The following is a 20,987-nucleotide window of genomic DNA, read 5'->3' as shown; positions in this document are numbered from 1 at the left end:
CACCTCCATAAAGAGATGTCGATGCGGATAGTTCTGTGATTTGTTCTAAACTTAACACGTGACAGGACTTCGTCTATCAATAATAGCAAAATCAACGAGTTGAAGTTCATCTGCCAATTGCACTACCAATTATCCAGCCATTTTTCGAAATTCCGTTCCGAACTGCGCTACCCACTCCCTCGTGGGATGAGCAGGTTTTCCGGCTTGGCAGTCCACTAGGAAGTGAATGAAGCGATCAAGTATATTATATATATTTGACGGGGGAAACATTCGTAATTTGAAAATCAGAACTACCCCTAAACAAATACCTATTTATTTTGAGCAAGTATATACATATTTTGATAACGGATGTCCTTCAAAAGTTGGTCTCTAGAACTCTAGATATGTTAAGCTTTTTACGTACGTATGCTTTTTGGAATATACCGGTAGCAAAAGTAAAGCATAAATGACAAAAGAGGATGTTGGATTGTACGCATTTACAAAACTGCGCTACTTAAGTTTTGCTTTGACTAAAAGTACCTAATTAACAAAAAAATTAAGATTATACTTGGATAGGCCATAATATTTGCTTCACTGTCAGCTTTTTATACGGCAAAATACGTTATAGTTTTGCGGTGGCTTAGTCTTAAAAAGAAACATTGTTTTTTCGGTTTTTATTAAAAACGCCGCTAAGTCAATATAAAAATTATCATGGTTATCAATAAGTTTGAGAGTGTAGGTGGAATACGGTACTTGGTTATCAACAAGTGGGAACGTAGGTGGCAATAAATATTATTATCAAAAACCTTTGTGGGGAAATAGTTACGTTAAGAATGCAATATCTGATAAATACATGTTCTGAATTAATTATATTACAAATATTTTATTTCATTATTTTTTTGTCTATTTATACATTATAGTTAGGATTATTTAACACTAACATTAAAAATAACCACTATGGTTGTATCAGTTTGAAAATTAAATTTCGCGCATGGAAAAAAGCAATGCCTCGAAACAGCATTTAGTGATATGTGAATTCGATTCACGATGTAATTTTTGTGAACTCAATGTATCTAGCATAATTAAATTTTGCTTCACAATTCAGGAGATTTTAACTTTAACCGAAACAAACGCACGGCATCGAGCGGCGGAAGTAGTAACGGGTCCGTCCCCAAATGTAGTTTTTCCTCATTGTCATTGTTCGTGTGAATGTTAATCTGTATTATTGGACTTGCGCCAATCTGAATCGGGCCGTCTAGCTGGCTGCCTCTTTTACGAGGATGAATGGTTGGTCACACAACTGATCATTTTAGTTATTGATCTACTCTTGTGTAATAGGTTCAAAATATTTCACCTAGGTCTGATTTGTACCAAGCATGATCCTTCAAAATTAATAACGGGTAAGCAACATAATGCGTCATCTCACTCAGAACTGTATTTCCAGAACCTCCTACCACCACGAATTATGCTGCTCACTATTTTAAATAAAACTATACGTAACTAAAACGTTGACTTTATTGCTGGAAAAGTACGAAATAAACATTTTGTATACCACAAGCAAATAAATGGCATAATAAATATTAAATTTATAATAACTTTTTACAGGAATTGTCAAGATAATTAGACTTACTTTAATTAAAATAAATATTTCAATAAAATAATCACTCGTATGTACAAAATTTAAGAAAATGAGATTACTCAACCAACAAGGAAACCGGAACAGATCAACCATCCTCTGAATCCTAAAAAAAGAAATAATTCGTAACATCAGGTAGACCTACGAAAAAGGCAAACCTTAACGTGGCGCTGGAGGTGGTGGTGCGTAAGGAAAATACATTCCCGCAACACCTTGTGTAGGTGGTGGCGGTGGTGGAGCATTGAAGAACATTGACCCGTTGCTCAGGGAGTAACTTCCGAATGGTACAGGGGGAGGGATATTTTGATACGACAGTAGAGGTTGTGGTGGAGGCTGTGGTACGACGACTGCGGTTTTGTTTGATCGAGGAGGAGGGCTTCGATCTCTACTAATACTACGAGACTTCTTTCGCCGACTTCTGTCTCTAGATCTGCTTCGATCTCGTCTGCTCCTGCGAGGCGATCGTGATCTTGATCGTGTCAGAGATCTGTGAGATTGTTGTTGGTGGCCCCTTCCTCTACCCCACCGGTTTCGCCCTATAATAAATACCAATACAACAATGTACTTCACTATTTTGTTTTATTCCAAAAATAAGATTTAATAACGTACCTCGACCGGAACTGCCATTGGAACTCCAATTGCGATTGTCGGCCATCTCTTGGAGTTTTGGATTAATTACTTGTTTGGCTTCCTTAAGAACTGATACTAAATCAGCTGCCTTATTTGCATTGGCTGGAGTGAAAAACGTATAGGCTGTTCCTGTTCGTTGAGAACGGCCTGTGCGACCTATGCGGTGCACGTAATCCTCAGAATTGGACGGGTAGTCAAAATTGATAACAAATTTTACGTCTTCTACATCTGTAAAATCGATATTATTATCAATATGATATAGCTAGGATTGTTGTTGCCTCTGTTTTTATGGCGAGTACTGCAAGTACAGCTTCTATACAATTTAGTCAAGATTTCCAGAAGATGTGTAATAAATAAAGATTTTAAAGATACACACCATCTAGAAAACTTTACAATGCATTATAATACATACCAGAAAACCTACGTTATAGTTTATTTATTTAGAACATTACTAATGCAGTAATTTTATTCCTAATTAAAATTATAATACATTTTTTACTTAGAGGTCTACCTACATTAAAGCGCAGAGGAAAATGTTCTGCCGATACACATATAATTCCATCCAAGAAGCACTTCCATGGAAGTTCATCAACGCAGTATTTAATTACATGAAGTGTTTTTCAACTCTTTTCGACAACTTTTAATTAAAGTCTGAGTTTAAGTATGTATTGTTTACAAATAAAAAATAAACCTGACTATGACATTTTAAGCAGAAGCTCATTCCTATACACTTTCATAATTATCTGCTGTACAAATGGATATGTCAAATGGGCTGCAGCTTTATACACTGACTTTTCTTGCTGGTAATGACGTATGAAAAAGTAAAGGCAACAACAATAACAACAACGCGTATGAAATGAACGAATATACCACAGTTGTGTGATCAGTATATGTAATTTAAAATAAATAAATAAATAATACAAACACATATATCCTACCTATGAATGAAAAGAAATTTGGCATCAAAATCTGAAATTGGTTTGAATGGTGTCTGTATAAAATGCATACCAAAATAGTGCATCTTTTCAATTCAATGTCAGCACAGTAAGGACCACGAGCCCAGGTCACAGATGCCCCCAAGTCTCAAGACCTGGAGCGAGTGTCAGACGGACACTGCGCCTCGCAGCCAAGCCAACCCAAATCTGAGTCCGGCGTAGGGCAGCGTTGTCGGGTAGGCCCGCCCACGACCAGGTTATAGCCGGCAGTCCTAGACCACAGACTCCAACATGGCCGCCTGAGCGCACATTGACCGTCGTCCGATTGAGAGGCACAGCCACAATGACAATGATTCTGTCATTAACACGCTTGTGCCTCTGGAAAAAAGAGTAGTGGCCATTTTATAATCGCTATTGCTGATCATTGTCCCATGCACACTGGTCAACAGGCTAATATCAAAGCTCCACATTTATTTGTCGAACATAAACAAACAAAAATGCAAACAAAACGACATCTTAATGCTATTAGCCTGCCACACACGTTTGTAAATCAAAAAGAAATTATAAAAATAAACAAGCAAATCTGCTATTCTCGTCACATACCTAAACCTCGCGCAGCCACGTCGGTAGCCACCAAAATCGGGGCTTTACCCGACCTAAAATCTGAAAAAAAAACAAGGTGTTAAAATATGCCACAAGTAGAGAGAAATACAAATTTAACGTTTATTTCATCGACTTATGAGCTCAAATCGTAAAATTTTCGAGCTAAAACACGCACACTGGTGTTATTTTCGTAATTATTTATATGCATATAGCATTGGGAATCAGATATATTAACAGCTAAGTCCGAAAAGACTGAATAAAGGAGGTCCAATAATAATAATAATAAAAAAAAGAACATCAACAACAATAATAAAAAAAAATAGTGTTTAATTTTTTTATTGAAACAAGGAATATTTTACACCAGCACATTTAAATATCAATACCACATTTTTGCCATTTCATTTATAGTTTAGGAAATATCGTTGTACCCTATAAAATTTTATTGACAATAACGAGACGGACAGTAGTACAATGGCAAGAGATATTTACAATTTAAAGTTGTCGCGTGGCGGTAATCCGCAGATGTTAGAAAGCAGAATAATCCAGGTCCGGACAGGGACCATCCTTACTCACGAACAAATTCGGGTGGACTCGTGTAAGCCATAAATATTTCTCACCATTGTACTACTGTCGGTCTCGTTATTGTCAATAAAATTTTATAGGGTACAACGATATTTCCTAAACTATAACATTGTAGTACCGCCAGTCAATATGGTGTAATCAAGGTAGCATGTGACGATCATTGTTAAAAATTAGAAATAAATAGCGACTCTGAAACAGACCTTGGAGTAAACTACGCACTACTTTAACTAGTCTAAAATGGAGAATTACTACAGTACACACATTAATACGTCATAAATCAAGGTAGACCACGGAAACCACAGTGATTTAATTTCTTAATAAGTATAGTATGCGCAACAGAATCGAATAGTTTACTTAAATCATATGACGATGATGAACATTTATGTTTTTCAACAGTAAATTAGCTGTTATTCTATTAACCAGAGATAAAACAGTATCAATACTGTAGCGATTTTTGGAGACGCCAATTGGCAGCACACAAGTCTTTCATTTTTTTAGGTGTTGTAAACAATGCTTTCTCTCCAGAGTTAACTACTTCATTTTCTTTAGAAAAACTAACAAATGCATTTCTAGATATTCCTGCGGTTGCCATAACTCCCACTCTAAAATTAGCTATCGGAATAGCGATTGCCTCCTCAGCTTCTCTTTTCATAAAATCAATCACTCTAGCTATTAATTCTCTAGTCTGTGAACGCAAAGGTCTGCCTTTGCCAATTTTCAAAGTAAACATTTCTACTTCGCTGTAAATAAAAGTAAAAGAAAATGCGATATTTTCTTTAAATAACATGTTTAAAAACAGTGCTCTTGTATTTTATTTATTAGTAGGTACTCACTAAGAACAATAATAACGATAAAACGCAAAGAAACACAAAAAGACACGAGACGCCGCTACCAGACACACGAAGACAGTAAGATAAATTAAGGACCCTACGATCTTATGTTTCCATCTAGAAACTTTAAATATGTATATGTATATGCATATTTAAAGTCTCTGTTTCCATCCCCCAAGAGCTACGAATGGACTCTACCACATAACTTGCTTCACTGCGCAACTCACGTGATGGCAGTTTTCGTTCTGATTGTCCCTCTATGATTTCTTTAGATGACAACAATCTTTTGATCAGCCGTTTTTTGTTCAGAATAGGATGTCGTGTTTTTTTTTAAGCTGAGTCATGACGATATTACATACTTTCATAACTGTTCACGGCTCCGTAAATATTTATAACTCGATCTTACGAAGTTGTGCATTGTATATATTGATGCGTTTATAAGTTATAAAACCATCCTAATAAAAAAAAAAAATATATTACTTTAAGACCCGATTTATAGAAAGCGAAGTTAAAGTTAATTCGCGATTAACTTTTAACTGAGGTCCGTTGCGAGGCAACGGGCATATTTTAACCAATCACGGGCTCATATTCCACATTTTAATTCTCTGTTAAACTAATCGAGGATTAAATATTTAACTCGCTGTTCTATAAACCGGCCCTAAGACCGCTTTTTGCAACTAAACTCTTACAATAATCAATGGCACATGCATGATGTAAAATCACAAATACTATACATCAAATATTTACTTCGATTTCAAAGTAACTTAAACATCTATAAAATTATAGTCGTTCCTGCTCTGTCCAAATAACTGATCAAGTGCGATCAAAAATCGCAAACAATAATTAAATTTAATTTAGTCGATTATTCTTTTTTTGTTATTATTTTTAAATGAGTTACTTTGACAACTTGTATACTATTAAATACATAGTCTGTAAACTTTTGTAAAGAATTATTTGTAGCACCGCATCGAATTTATGACTCTTGTAAAAAAAAAAAATACCCGTGCATATAAAACTTTCAGTTTTGATGGGATTTGATAGACACTTTGTATGCAGTTCAATAAACATAAAACTTGTACTTTTATCTGATACCACTGAAAAGCTACGTGTTATGTGCTAAAGAAAATGTGGACCACTCAGTATAGATATATCACTATGAAATACATAAAAAATGTTTAATACCTTACCTTGTAATACCCAATCTCGTTCTTGTTGAGATTTATCCCCATGTATGCATACCGCTGGCCATCTGCAACTAAAGAATTACGAAATTTAAAAACACAGATCGCTTAACCTTACCCGTCCCGCTTCATTTTCCTCGTAATATCATCCACTCTCTTTTTAGTTTCAATAAAAATTATCGTTTTATTTTCCTTCTCAGCCATAATCTCCTTAAGTAAAGTACTCAGCTTGGTTTCTTTCTCATATTCTTGACATACATCAATGATTTGAAGAATATTATGATTTGCAGATAATTGCAAAGAACCTACATTAATTTGAATGTAGTCTTTTAAAAATTCAGCAGCTAATGCTTGAACTTCTTTTGGCCACGTAGCTGACCACATCAAAGTTTGTCGATCTGGTCGAATCTGTTCAATTATTTTGCGTATCTGGGGCTCAAAACCCATGTCAAGCATTCTATCGGCTTCGTCCAAAACTAAGTAGGTACAACGCCTTAAATTCGTTCTATTGCTTTCTAAAAAATCGATCAACCGGCCTGGAGTTGCTATCACAATTTCAACACCGTCCATTAAATCGTTTGCTTGAGGTCCCTTAGGGGCACCTCCGAACACACATGTATTTCGAATTTTGGAAGAACGTCCAAAATCTGTAGCTACCTATAAAAATCAGTCTAATGTAATTTGTGTCTACTGTACCCAAACATATTTTTTACAAATTCTAATTAACATTAAAAAAATCTGAAGTCGTTTATTAGTTAAGACGCTCTCAAAGTAGTACATACCTGTTGAATCTGCTGGGCCAATTCTCTCGTGGGTGCCAACACCAACGCAATAGGTCCGTCACCTCGCAACAATCTTGGTTGATGATTAATGTGAACAATCGCTGGAAGTATGTACGATAATGTCTTTCCTGAACCTGTCGAAGCAATGCCGACCATATCTCGACCCGACAAGGCAATGGGCCAACCTTGGGACTGTATAGGTGTTGGATGTTTAAATCCCATTTTTCGTATTTCTGACATGACATAATCAGGGAATCCCGCCTCATCAAATGTAAACACCAAATCAGGTATACACTTTCCTTTAAGCGATATTTCTTTACTCCTTCGCCATTCTTCGACTTCATAACTTGGACGGTTTGTTACGTTTGGATGTGGTACATAAAAATCCTTTTTAAATGGTTCAAGACGGCTTAAATCCCAGCGAGGCTTTCGTAAATTTGCACCGGCTGTGTTTCTACGTCCGCCACCGCTGTATCCACGATCGCGACTTCGAGACCGCCGACGGTCACGACTTCTGGACCTTGACGAGAGAAAGATTCAAACATTATATAGTTGCACGTTCTGTATCTATAGAGTGCATCATTTCAACCGATTTGTCCAATGAAAAAGAAGTCACTTTTATTTCAGGTGAAATTAAAGGTATTATGATCAGTTTACGTGATGCCTCTATAGAGATGCAATTTTGCAGTAGTTCTGAAGTAATTTTAATAAATTGTTGGAGATGAAACATCCTGTATAAATAGCATTATATAAAGCTACATATTGTTGATAGTGCCTTACATCAAACTATTTGATTAGATTTTAGTTCCAAATTTACAAAAAGCCGCTCTCAGTTGATCAGTGTGGTAAAAATTTAACACGTGCCTTTTTTTTCTACTTATTTCTGACACGCGTTCGTTTTGCACGATAGTAGTTGACGAAATTATAAAATGTAAATTCAGCCTATCTAATTTACTGTCCCAGCTAGTCTGGCATTCATAAATAACACTTAATGATAACATGTTGACATTTTTATAGAAAAGCCACAAAATTATAAATTTGACCGATTTTTAATATTCCCGAATATAAATTCATGTGTAGGGGCTCATTTACTGATTGACATCCGTAGCAAACAGCACATACACATCTATATTTACTTGTGCTATGGCAAATGAAGGAACGAAAATACGGAATAGGGCTAAAATCATCCAGACAGAACTTCCCTCGTCCTCGAAGCATAATCAAATCAAACAAACCAAGGTTCTTAGATAATTTATTACGAAAGTTAATTCTGAAAATTGTATGTTTTATGGCAACGCCTATATCTATTAAAATAAAAAATCGTATGGTGTTCTCAGACCTGTGGAAAGCTTACGCTCGGGAAGTAAAAATAAACTGGAGCGAGATCAGGAACATTTGACCTCATCATTACATAATCAATGAATTGACATTACATATCTAATAGTATGACTATAGAACTTAATTTTCAGCATTCGGTTTTTAATAGCACAGGGAATGATTTGTTTCTGCTTGCGTTCTAAATTCTAGACTTAAATTTACCTTCATCTGGAAAAAAGTATATTTTACACTTAAATGTGCTATACCAATGTGCTATACTATGTTAATAACGGTCTCAATTATATTGCATCTGCAAATGTTTTGCTGTTTGCGTCTTAGTAACGCACTAAATATTAAATAGGATATTCGAGTGCAAGTAAACTTTATCCTACCAATAAAAAAAATTGGTCTAAAGAGTTTAGACAGTACTTCCCTCGCTGTCGGAAACATGACGACTGCATGTCTATTATCGTTTTTTTCTCATTACATTTTTGTAGCGGGGCAATTTAAAACAATTTTGCGATGACGTCATCAACATTTTTGCAAGAACACGTATATCAGTTTGGATAGATGTAGTGTAATACTAAAAATAAAAGTACTGTATTTCCAAATTTTCGGGAAAATGAATTGGGTCGTCTTGAATATTGATTTATGTTCGGGTTAGGGTTTTACCCACCAATCCTTGTCAAAAGCGTCCCCAACTTTCTCTTCTACCTGCAATGTATCTCTTCCGAATTTAACCACTTTGTACATTGACTCTGAACTGTCAACAACAAGTAAATACAATGTTACACAGCACATGTTTGTGTTTCATTTATATCAATCTTTTCGGTACGTATGTATGAGTAATAATCATACATCCAACATTGGTCCTTCGAGCCGGATCTCTCCACATGTGTGATCCAGTGCTGTGAATTCAACAATAAAACGCGGTGGTGCCATTTTTCGACGCCTGTATCGGGAGACGTGATCTACCGGCCATCGGAGTTCCCTACCGAGCAGGAAAGCAGCCCATTCAGCCCATCCAGTCAATTCATTCAAGGCTCCAAGTGATCTTGTCACGGTATTGGCAATTTTCGACGCCTGCATCGGGAGACGGGATCCAGCCATTGGAAGTTCCCTACCGGACAGGAGGGCAGCGAATCAGTCCAGCCGTCCCAGGTGCCAGAGGGCCTTATTGCGGTGAGTGGGTTCCAACTTTTCCTTTTCTTTATCTACTTCCGGTTAAGCACGCATTCGACCGTAATTGCACGTCATTTTATTTAAATTTCATTGGCAAGTACCATTTACCTTGCCCGAACTGTACCGTCTGTACCAATTTTACGTATTTCAATTGATCGGTTTTTCAAATGGTTATGACGCGTTCGCAAACTTTCGAGACTCCACACATGGCAGGCGCGGAAGGCGAAGACAATGCCGAAACATTTTCGGACTCAAATCCTACACCAGAGGATGCAGCAAATTTACAAATTTTACTCTTAAAAAGAGATCGCATTCACGACGAAATATCGCGTTTTAAGTTGTGGTTTGAAACAAACAATCTTAAGTACATCCGCTTCTCGACTGACAGTAAGATTGCGCGATTTTGTACGTATTAAGGCTCAGTTTGACGAAATCCATTCTCAGAATGAAGCTCTTAGGGCCGGTTTATCAATGCTCAGTTAAAAGTGTCTGTTAAGTAACTGTCAGATAAGGGTAACTAGCAGTTAACGGAGGTAAAGTGTTTATCAATGCACGATGTTTCTTCCAGTTTCGTAGCTCGAAGTTTAGCTGTTACTCTCTTAAGTTGGTAACGCTCACCCCACTGGAAATGAGTTGTGATTGGTCAGTTCAAAACTACCCCGACCTTGAAAGTTCCATCAGATTCGATCCGCATTCGGTATTCAACGATTGTATATCGCGTTTCACGTGATCAATCATGAAAAAGCAAAATTTAGCATTAGAAAAAAAGTATTGGAAATTAAAAATGAAACAAGTAGGTACACCTATAAATAAATACAGAGAGATCGAAAAAGAAATTAGTCAAAGTTGGCCATGCACAAAAAGACGTTTGTCTTAGTTTAAAATAATTTTTTATTAATCGTCACGTTGACAAAAGTAATTTGCACTGTTATCAAACGAAATTAAAGCTTTTTTGTTATTAGAATCTTCAGAAATGGGATAAATTTTAGACAAAATTGGAAAACAGTGATTTTAAATCATTCTTATGTGTTTTAAAAGTAGGCGTCATTATTCTAATTTTAAACTGTCAATTTGACATTTAATAAAAAAAATTAAATTACCCTACCACCGTGATTACGGCAAACGGCTTGTCGTGCATGGCCTACTTCGATTAATTTCTTTTTCGATCTCGCGATATTATTAGATAGGTTTTTAATTTTTGGTACCTACATTAGACCTGGAAAATAATCAGCTAATAATAAGTGTTTTTCTCATCTTTTCTCTGTTAATTTGTGGCACAACATAAGTCCTCATCAAAATATTGTTAAATTCATAACAGATTTATTTGGATTTGTTAGGTTATGTTGCCACTAACTGGTAGATAACGTTTTAACTGACAGTTTGAACTGTCAGTTAATTTATCAGGCACTTTGACCACCAGTTTTGAGCTAGCGGGTAATGATAAACAGGTTAACTCACAGACAAGCTTTAACTGCCAGTTACTTTAACTTAACTGCGCATTGATAAACCGGCCCTTAATGACGGTACCCTCGATTTAGAACACGCTAGAATAAAACTTTATTTCGAAAACGCGTTGACACATCTTCACCAGCACCGCAAGGTAACGCACCTAGGGGTACACCGTCACCATCGGTGCAATTGCTCCCGATTGTTATTAAACCGTTTAGCGGAATTTATACTGAACGGCTACCATTTTACAATATGCAGCACCACGTGACCAATTTGTTTAATCTACCTCAAGTCATTAAAGATTCCCCCAGTTCAATGCGACAGTTATTAGATACTTTTAACACAAATCTTGAAGCTTTAAAATCTTTTGATATCGAAATAAATCCATCAGACGTCTTACTTATTTATTTATTAACATCCAAATTAGACTTTATCAGCCGCAGGGGTTGGGAAGAACCTTTGACTACGAACGAATTACCAACTAAAAAACAGTTAATTGATTACTTGACGCAACGGTGTCATTTGATGGAATCGATGGAGTTGAATAAATCTCAATTTAAAGCTAACAATACGTATAATAATAATCAAATAAGAACCAAAATCATTTTCAAGGCCCCCACAAAAGGTGTCTACATTTACAGCGGCAGTAAATCGCAATAGTACACAATCCACTTGTTATTTTTGTAAAAAATCTCATTTAATATACAACTGTGTTACCTTTTTAAAACTCAGTGTTTCGGAAAGAAGGTCTCAGGTAGATAGGTTGAGATTATGTCAAAATTGTCTCAAATCATCGCATACGTCCGATAGCTGTAAATCTATGTCATGTAAATTATGCCTATTGAAACATAATACACTTTTACATAGTGATCAACCCTCCCATTCAAACGAAAACCATTCTAGTACCAGTGGAGTTTATTGCTCATCCACCTTTTTTCCACAAGCCGTTTTGTCTACAGCAATAATTCTAATAAAGGATTGTAAAAACAAATTTCAAAAATTCCGGGCTTTGTTAGACGTGGGTTCAGAATCGCATTTTATTACTGAAGCCGCCACCAACAAATTTGCATTTAGTGTACTTAAGTACACTAAATGCAAATGTGGTCGTAGCAGGTATTCAATGTTCAAATACGACCGCCAGACAAAAGGTTCAGGTACAGATCGAGTCGTTGCATTACTCATTTACAACAGCTTTAAATTGTCTGATAATCCCAAAAATTTCGAAGAACATACCTAACCGTACCTTTTCTAAAGATAAGCTGGACATACCTAAAGGGGTAAAACTTGCTGATCCTAATTTCAATTTGTCACAGCCAATCGATCTGTTAATCGGAGCTGGATTATTTTGGCAACTGTTATGTGTAGGTCAAATTCAAACAATAGGGCATGGCTTAATATTACAAAAAACTTAATTAGGTTGGATTGTAGGAGGGCCATTGCATGGATGCCCCACCAGTAACACTCGTCAAAATCTACATTGCGCGGTCAATAATGTCAATTTAGAAAACCAGGTTGAAAAGTTCTGGAAACTTGAAAGTTATTCAAACGATGATAAGCCGCTCACAGCTCTTGAAATACAACATGAGAACTATTTTATTAACAATGCCACTCAATTATCCAACGGACGATTTCAAGTCAGATTAACATTTAACGAATTGTTACCAAACTTGGGGAATTCGAAAGAAATCGCGCTCAAACGGTTCAACTCACTGGAACGAAAGTTCGCAAAAAATGTCATGTTAAAAATAAATTATCACGATTTTATAAAAGAATACATTAATTTGGGTCATATGCGTTTACTAGGTCCATTGACAGAGCATAGAATCGAAAGTGAACCCTATTACCTTTTGCCTCACCACGCGGTTTTCAAAAATGACGGGGTCACTAATAAAATTCGCGTAGTATTTGACGGGTCAGCCAAACCATCATTCGGAAAAAGCATAAATGCTTGTCTGAGTACAGGGCCAAAAGTACAAAACGACATTTCCGATTCAATAATTCAATCTAGGACGCATGAGGTCGCTTTTACAGCGGACATTTGTAACATGTATCATCAAATTTTATTTCAACCCAAAGACAGACGATACCAAAAAACTTTGTGGTGGGATGATCCCGTGCTTTTATGTGTCACTTTAGCCAAACGAATACAAATTTGCTGAATGATTTGACAACTAACCACATCAATTTTCATTTCATTCCGCCTTCCACACCACATATGGGGAATATCTGGGAAGCAACGGTCAAATCTGCGAAAAGTCAGTTGAAGCGCGTTACTGGTGCATTTTTATTTAATTTGCAAGAAATGCAGACGTTGCAAATACAAGTCGAAACGTGTTTGAATTCGCACCCGTTAACCGCCATGTCCAAAGATCCAAATGACCTGACTCCTTTAATACCCAGTCATTAACTGTTATTCCAGAGGATAACGTCACCACGATCTCAACGAACCGACTCTCCAGGTGGCAACAAGTCAGCGGCACTCAGTAATTCTGGAAACGGGGGACAGCAGAACATATGGGTCAACTTCATCATCGCCCAAAATAGACCAAGGCCAGCCACAGCTTAAGGTGGGCGATTTGGTGGTCATTAAGAAAGACCACACACCCCCGCTTGTTAGGACCACTGGGACGCGTTACTACTGTTCATCCCGGTCTACATGGCCCCATTCGCGTAGTGACAGTGAGAACCGCGCATGATGTGATTAACCGGCAAGTGACTAAACTGTGTGTGCTTCCGACATAAACAAATGTGCAGTGTCTAAATTTACCCCTGTTTTTTCTGTGTTCTGTACTCTATTTCGTTGTCAATCTATGCACTTATCATATAAACACGTATTATGTATTTCATATTTGCAATTGTTATACTTTCTCATGTTAAAAGTTAGTTCTTTCAAGGCGCCGGACCATGTTCGGGTTAGGGTTTTACCCACCAACCCTTGTCAAAAGCGTCCCCAACTTTCTCTTCTACCTGCAATGTATCTCTTCCGGCCCCTCTTCCGAATTTAACCACTTCCACTTTGTACATAGACTCCGAACTGTCAACAAGTAAATACAGTGTTACACAGCACATGTTTGTGTTTCATTTATATCAATCTTTTCGGTACGTATGTATGAGTAATAATCAATAGAATAACGAAACAGTTTACTAACGTATGCCGCGTCTATTAGCAGAGGCGACTCAAAATCATTTATCTATAATTCTATAAGCATTCTTAATTTAAGACAACAAGCGGTAACACTTGTTGAGATTGTACACGTGAGAGTCAACAGAGAAACTGCAAACAATACCGATGGTCGCCCAACTTTTTTATTGCTTCGATTTATTATGTTATATTATTAAAAAACATTGGATTTTATTTTAATTTTTGATGGTCTAATTCACAATTGGTTGATTATAACTAGTCTATACCACATTCACGGAACCTAGTCAGCCCAACAAAACAAATGCACGTCTGTAATGTTAAAGTAAATGTAAATAAGCGTGCTACGCCTATGTTTCACACGAGTTTTTACTTTACAAAATTTTGTGTCTATCAAATTGGATTGGTGCAATGTAATACTAATAATAACAGTGCTGTATCTCCAAATTTTTGAGTGAACTATTCCTGATTTAATCAATAAAATAAATTGACTCATTCATTAATTTTTTTGAGCGACCTGTTAAGCAAATCTAAAAAATATGAATGGAATGATAAATCACAAGTACAGGCAAATCATATTTTGATTAGAAAGGACATATTCTGCAAAATTTTGGTGTCACGTCCCAATTTTTTAGGGGGGATGAGCAAATACATTTTGAATAAAAATTTACCATGCTTATGATAACTGTAAAACATCTCCAAGATTTCATAGCATTCGGTTTTGTAGTTCCTGATTAAATCAATTAAATAAATTCACCCCTTCATTAATTTTTTTGGGTCACCCTGTATATGCAAATACAAAAAATATTAATGTAATGATAAATTACAAGTATTGTCTCATCATACTTTGCACATTTAAGATAGGATTTATTCAGCAAAATTTTTGATGAGGAAATATATTTTGACTAAAAATTTAATTTTTAAATGATAACTGTAAAACATCTCCAAGATTTCAAAGCATTCGGTTTTGTAGTTCCATATTAAATCAATTAAAGAAATTCACCCATTCATTAATTTTTTTGAGTCACCCTGTATATGCAAATCCAAAAAATACGAATGGAATGATAAATCACAAGTACAGACTCATCATATTTTGTACATTTTAGATATGATTTATTCGGCAAACTTTTGAGGTGACGTCATCAATTGTTTGAAGGGGATAAGTAAATATATTTTGAATAAAAATTTATCATGCTTATCATAACTGTAAATCATCTGCAAGATTTCAAATCATTCGGTTTTGCAGATTCCAAATTAAATTCTAAAATGTTGTTTCATAATTTTGATTTTTTTTCAAAAAATCTGGACGTTTCGGGTAAAAACGCAATTCGGAGTCATAAACTACATGTGTAGGACTATGTTATTTTATATAATTTAAAACCCATTTACTATGTACAATTTTGAAGTGACGTCATCACATTGGTGGGGATGATTAACCAAATTTTGGTTAGCGTTTTACCATCTACATGATATTCCTAATACAGGGTGTTATTGAAAGGTACGTACATATATACAACAAAATTGACAGTTCTTCGCGAAGTCAAAGAAGTCTGACAAACTTATTTTGTTATAAAAAATAATAAGAGGAAAATTAACCCTTATCCAACCTTTTTAGACGCTACTGAAAGATAAATAGGTAAAATTAATTTATTTTAGTATATCCTACGAACTGTAACAATAAAACTGTTATCAAGAATATGCTGCTATAGAAACGGGAGATGATCTTTTTATCAGAGGCGAACAACGAATTTGGACATAAATTTTAATAATTTTTATCTCTAAAAGGAGAACGCTTTTACCTGAACTTTTTTTAACTTTTAGCACTCATACTTTGAGACCAATTGCCGATTTTATTTTGTACGTACTGTCGAAGTTTGTATAAATGAATAAAGACCAGCGAACAGTAAGATAAATGTATATTGCTAGTGACAAGTGTTATGATAAATAAGAATGATAAGAATAGAATATTATGTGACCGTGCGGTCGAGATAGTTGAATGTTAGTTACGAATTGAGAATTGAGAATTGAATGTGTATGAATGAGTTAAGAATTAAGAATGAATGCTACCCTGTGTTCCAAGGTGGGGGTGGCTCTGGCTCCCACCCTTACGGGTGGGGAGGGGTGAAACAGGTCCCCGCCAGAGGCTCTAACATACCCCCCGCCTTGAAACAATTACATTGTTTTAAGACCAAAAATAAACTATATAGAACATTAGAATGAAAACATGATTTAGTAATGTTAAATACAGATGAAATTACATGAATTGGGTGGACATTGTTACAGAAAGCAATGAACCTGAAGAAATGCATTAAACTTTAAAAAAAAGATATCTAAGACAAATTACATTGGTACAATATCAGCGAATACACATTATTTACAATATACCTAAAAGTAAATTTACAACAATTATAATGTACCAAATCAATGAATAATACGATGAGTGAATAATATGGCGAATGAATATAACAATGGTACAAATATGAATACATAGAACATAGTAAAATAAATCAACAATGAGATGTATATAACAAATTGACAAGATGTATGCAATATGGTTAAATAGAATGATAATGCATGCGATTGCGAAATTATCTTTTGCACTTCACCGACACTACACACACCACCACTTCCTTTCCAAAATGATGTTGGAGGGCCGCGTCCTAACCGCCACTGTAGACGCGGAAATTTCTCCTCCTTCACGAGGACCCATCTTGCCATTCCTGGAACGTTGGAAGATGGCCTTTGCCACCCTAACCTGCCTTTCAGTGTGGTCAAATATTCGAGGTACCACGACTTCCAGAAGTGTTGATGGTAAGCGTGGATGAGGTGCCAAGGGATGGCCTGTTGATGGGAACGACGGCGTGGTTTTTTCCTGAGGGACCAGTTGATGGCTGGCCGAAAGAGGCATTGGCCAGGTATAAATGCGACCAAATTATTGCGGTCGCTGGACAGAGGCTTCGAAAGGCGCGAATTCAGGACGGCTTTAACCCTGACAGTGAGCGCATACACGCCCTCGCCCTCAAGATGGTTTTTATCAGTAATTTCGTTATACTTCCGGCTATTCATATTTAAACTTTTTGAACTAAGATTTAAACGGTCAGCAACCACGCAGAGTTTAGTGGCAGAAATGTAAAGATTTAAAACATAATTGTGTTGCAGGTAAATGGAATTATTTAACGAATTTTCGTTAAGTACCTTCAGGTGCACAAGGTCTAGGTACTTCCTTTGAGAGACAATAAAACCCTCGTTATGTTTATGATCACGTCCCTCTGCTAACAATAATAGTTGGAGAGCGAGTTCTGGGGAATTTCCTAATTTAGGTAGATTTTCGAAATAAGGGACTGTGGAATGGCCCAACCTTTTCTCGACTGATAATAGCCAGTTTGGGTGCATTTCTGCAAAATTCTCTAATTGCGGCTGATTTTTCGAAAAGGGGTGTTTGACCATGAAATAGCCATCGGGTGAATGGCCTGTGGTAGTATACTGAAAAGGGGTTGCACAAAGATCGCTTTTAAACCCTTTGCTTAATGACCTGCTTCCGGTTTTGACGGTTTCAACTTCCAAAAACCGAGAAATAATTTGGGCTGAACTAATTTTGTGATGATGGGAAGTATTGTTTTTTAAATACGCAAAATTGCCGCTAAGAATCAACCCCAGCGCGGTATTTTGAAGCACCGGTGGGTTTTTACTGAAATGACTTATTATTTTGGGTATGGCATTTTCGGAATGTTTTTTCTTGTCGAGTATTACTACGTTTGACGCATTGTCTTTAATATTCGAGTCTACGGATTTACATAAACATTGCGATCTACATTTAAATTGATTACAAACTAACAATAAGTCACAGTTTTTCGAATTAACTGTAAGACTTTTTACTTTGTCTAGTGCGGTAGATGACTCTGCATTAGAAGTTTTATCTAAATTAATTTGAGATACGCCTTCGGACTTGTAACAATCATTAACAGGATGATTTTTATCTTCATTCGGTGTTGAATTTGGAAATTTTGAACGATTTGATATTATACTATGAGTTTTTGAAATAACGGAATCAAGAGGGGATTTTTTACCAATAGTGAACCGCAATTTACGTAGAGCATTGAAATGGGTTTTGTGAATTTTGATGGGTTCTCCATTTCTTAATTTGTGTACCTTTAAAGGCTTTAAATTTTGACAAGTTTTTTCCAGATCCGTGGTTGGTACGTTAGTGTTTATCTTACATGAATTCGAGAAAGTACACAATGGATTAGTTTTTTCAATGAGAACATTATATAATTCGGATATTTTTTGAATATAATTTAGCACGTCTCGGATATTATAAATTATAGGCTTGATCGTTTCCGTGTTACTCGTGTCATTCGGGACTACCATTGTTTCGGATTTTTGCTGAACTACCAGCATTTGTAATTCTGAATAAATTCGCTGTACGTCTTCATATCGACGCTTTAAGTGGCCTCTTTTTTGATGATTTGCAACATTTGATATAAAATTAGAATGTGAATCTATTTCGCTGAGAAGAATTGAAAATTTAACAAAAGTATTGTCTTGGATTACCACCATCTTGAGTACGAGAATAATGTATTACACCAACCAAACAGAATTAAAGCTTACCTGGAATCCTGGATTCCTGGATAGAATTATCTTGGCTGACGCTGAATGATACTTGAGGATTTTGCACAGCACTCGCGGTCGTCACCGATAGTTGAACACTGCGCGGATGATTTCTAGGTGATGTTTTGATAAATACTTTGCTGAATTCCAGCCGATGAATGATATGTTGAGAATTACACTTATCACTACCACTGTTATTCTGTCGCTAATCCGGCTCGAAGGACCATGTCGAAGTTTGTATAAATGAATAAAGACCAGCGAACAGTAAGATAAATGTATATTGCTAGTGACAAGTGTTATGATAAATAAGAATGATAAGAATAGAATATTATGTGACCGTGCGGTCGAGATAGTTGAATGTTAGTTACGAATTGAGAATTGAGAATTGAATGTGTATGAATGAGTTAAGAATTAAGAATGAATGCTACCCTGTGTTCCAAGGTGGGGGTGGCTCTGGCTCCCACCCTTACGGGTGGGGAGGGGTGAAACAGGTCCCCGCCAGAGGCTCTAACACGTACCTTTCAATAACACGCTGTATAAATACAAAATTTCACAACTATCGGTCCAGTACTTTCGGAGATTATCTGTCTAATAAAAATCCGGGACGGCAGACAAACGGACAGACAGGCGGAAACGGGAGACCTATTTCTTCGTCTTCTAGAGGTCATGAAAGGTCGAGAAAATGTAAAAGTAGAGAGTCGGTCGACGGACTCGATTATATACTACCTTTGCTTACGCTCGGGAAGTAAAATCATCTGAATAAACTGGTATATTGAATTTTGGTGCATCATCTAAAGAGTGATCAAAAGGTTTTCAGGTTCGAGTTGGCCATGGAAATATTTGTCACGTCTTTGATTAAACTGTAAAAGGTTATGCATGACTTTTTCAGTTTAATCAAAGACATGACAAATATTTCCATGGCCAACTCTAATCTGAAAACATTATGATTACCCGTTATATTTGAATCAAATATCTGTGTCGATATTTGAAAAAATTACACGGATATTTGTGAAAACACATTATCAATAATTAATGGGGTTTTCTTCAAAACAATATTTTGTTTTTTGTCCAAACTGAAATATGCCTTTGACAGATGCATATTAAAGTATATACAGAGGACCGTTGTCGCATTTACGTATAAGAGTCTTTTTGGGAAAACATTTTATAAAACTCTAGTGTGAAGTCACTTTCCTCTTCTCGTTCCGCTACTGCATCAGAATCTTGAAATATTGACATTGTATATGTTCACCAAAAAAATTGTAAATCTTAAACGTCGTTACGTAGTCTCACCATCCCTCTTAACATACACAACTGTAAACACGACAATAAAAAAAGAACACCCGAAATCGATATGCATTCCGCGTAGGGCATCCCATACGGTGTTTATTTGTTCTATTACTACAAACATATTTAGCCTTGCTGGTGCTTTATACAAGGACCCTTCACTGTTTACACTATCAATAAATTCTACTGCATTTTCTGCAGAAAAATAGAATTTGTTTATTCTGATGTGTCATGTTTTTGTAAGTTAGCCAGTGAATTGGTAGGCTACTTTCGATTTCGCTCTATTTGGCAACAGTTCTTGTTTACAATCCCAGTTACTATTTGTGAGCGGGTTTTTTAGTACTAATTGTATTAATTTCAAATTGTTATTATCTTTAGTATTTTCTTCATTATTACGGATAAGTTTGAGACTAGACTCAAGCCAAAATAACCAAAATAAGAACCAAGAGTTAAATTGGTGCCACTCCGAAAGAATTGGTAGACATTTGCTTGTTATTTACTGACCTTTATAATTGGAAGGCTTATTTGCGGAACTTTTCATATAACTTTTTTGGCACTGTTATGCGTCATACAATGCATAAATAAACATTAAACTGCAGTTACTATTCTTGTAACAACATTCACCTTCTCCAACAATTGGCACATACGAAACTATGCATTAACTAAAATTAAACTTACCGTCTTCCGGAACGACCTCTCATTTTATTGCGAAATTTCTTGTTTATCAGTAAAAGAATTCAACTAATTCACAGTTTTTCATGAACAATTTATACAATAACAAAGATCTCACTCGGCATCACAATTCACCAAAGATGGCGTCCGCGATAAGACAGCGAATCAGCGAATAGCA

General features: G+C 36.1%; 1 protein-coding gene across 2 annotated transcripts; it reads right to left on the bottom strand.

The window, feature by feature from the left end:
• Positions 1 to 1,476: 1,476 nt before the first annotated feature.
• On the bottom strand, positions 1,477 to 20,964 carry LOC135135665 (uncharacterized). 2 transcript variants are annotated; one of them, XM_064064799.1, is made up of 8 exons: positions 20,816 to 20,964; positions 7,159 to 7,678; positions 6,495 to 7,033; positions 6,383 to 6,450; positions 3,784 to 3,843; positions 2,225 to 2,473; positions 1,774 to 2,151; positions 1,477 to 1,721 (listed from the first exon to the last, which is right to left on the bottom strand). In XM_064064799.1, the coding sequence occupies exons 1-7, from the start codon at positions 20,836 to 20,838 to the stop codon at positions 1,775 to 1,777; spliced, it is 1,836 nt and encodes a 611-aa protein (XP_063920869.1). In that variant the 5' UTR covers positions 20,839 to 20,964; the 3' UTR covers positions 1,477 to 1,721; position 1,774. The 2 variants fall into 2 exon arrangements, with proteins under 2 accessions (XP_063920869.1, XP_063920870.1); XM_064064800.1 differs by having other exon boundaries at positions 6,383 to 6,444.
• Positions 20,965 to 20,987: the final 23 nt, after the last annotated feature.

Source organism: Zophobas morio, unplaced genomic scaffold (genome assembly GCF_036711695.1).
Source record: "Zophobas morio isolate AGI-343-1 ecotype UQ-CSIRO unplaced genomic scaffold, CSIRO_AGI_Zmor_V1 ptg000024l, whole genome shotgun sequence".
NCBI classification, from domain to species: domain Eukaryota; kingdom Metazoa; phylum Arthropoda; class Insecta; order Coleoptera; family Tenebrionidae; genus Zophobas; species Zophobas morio.
This window is presented reverse-complemented; position numbering and strand designations above follow the sequence as displayed.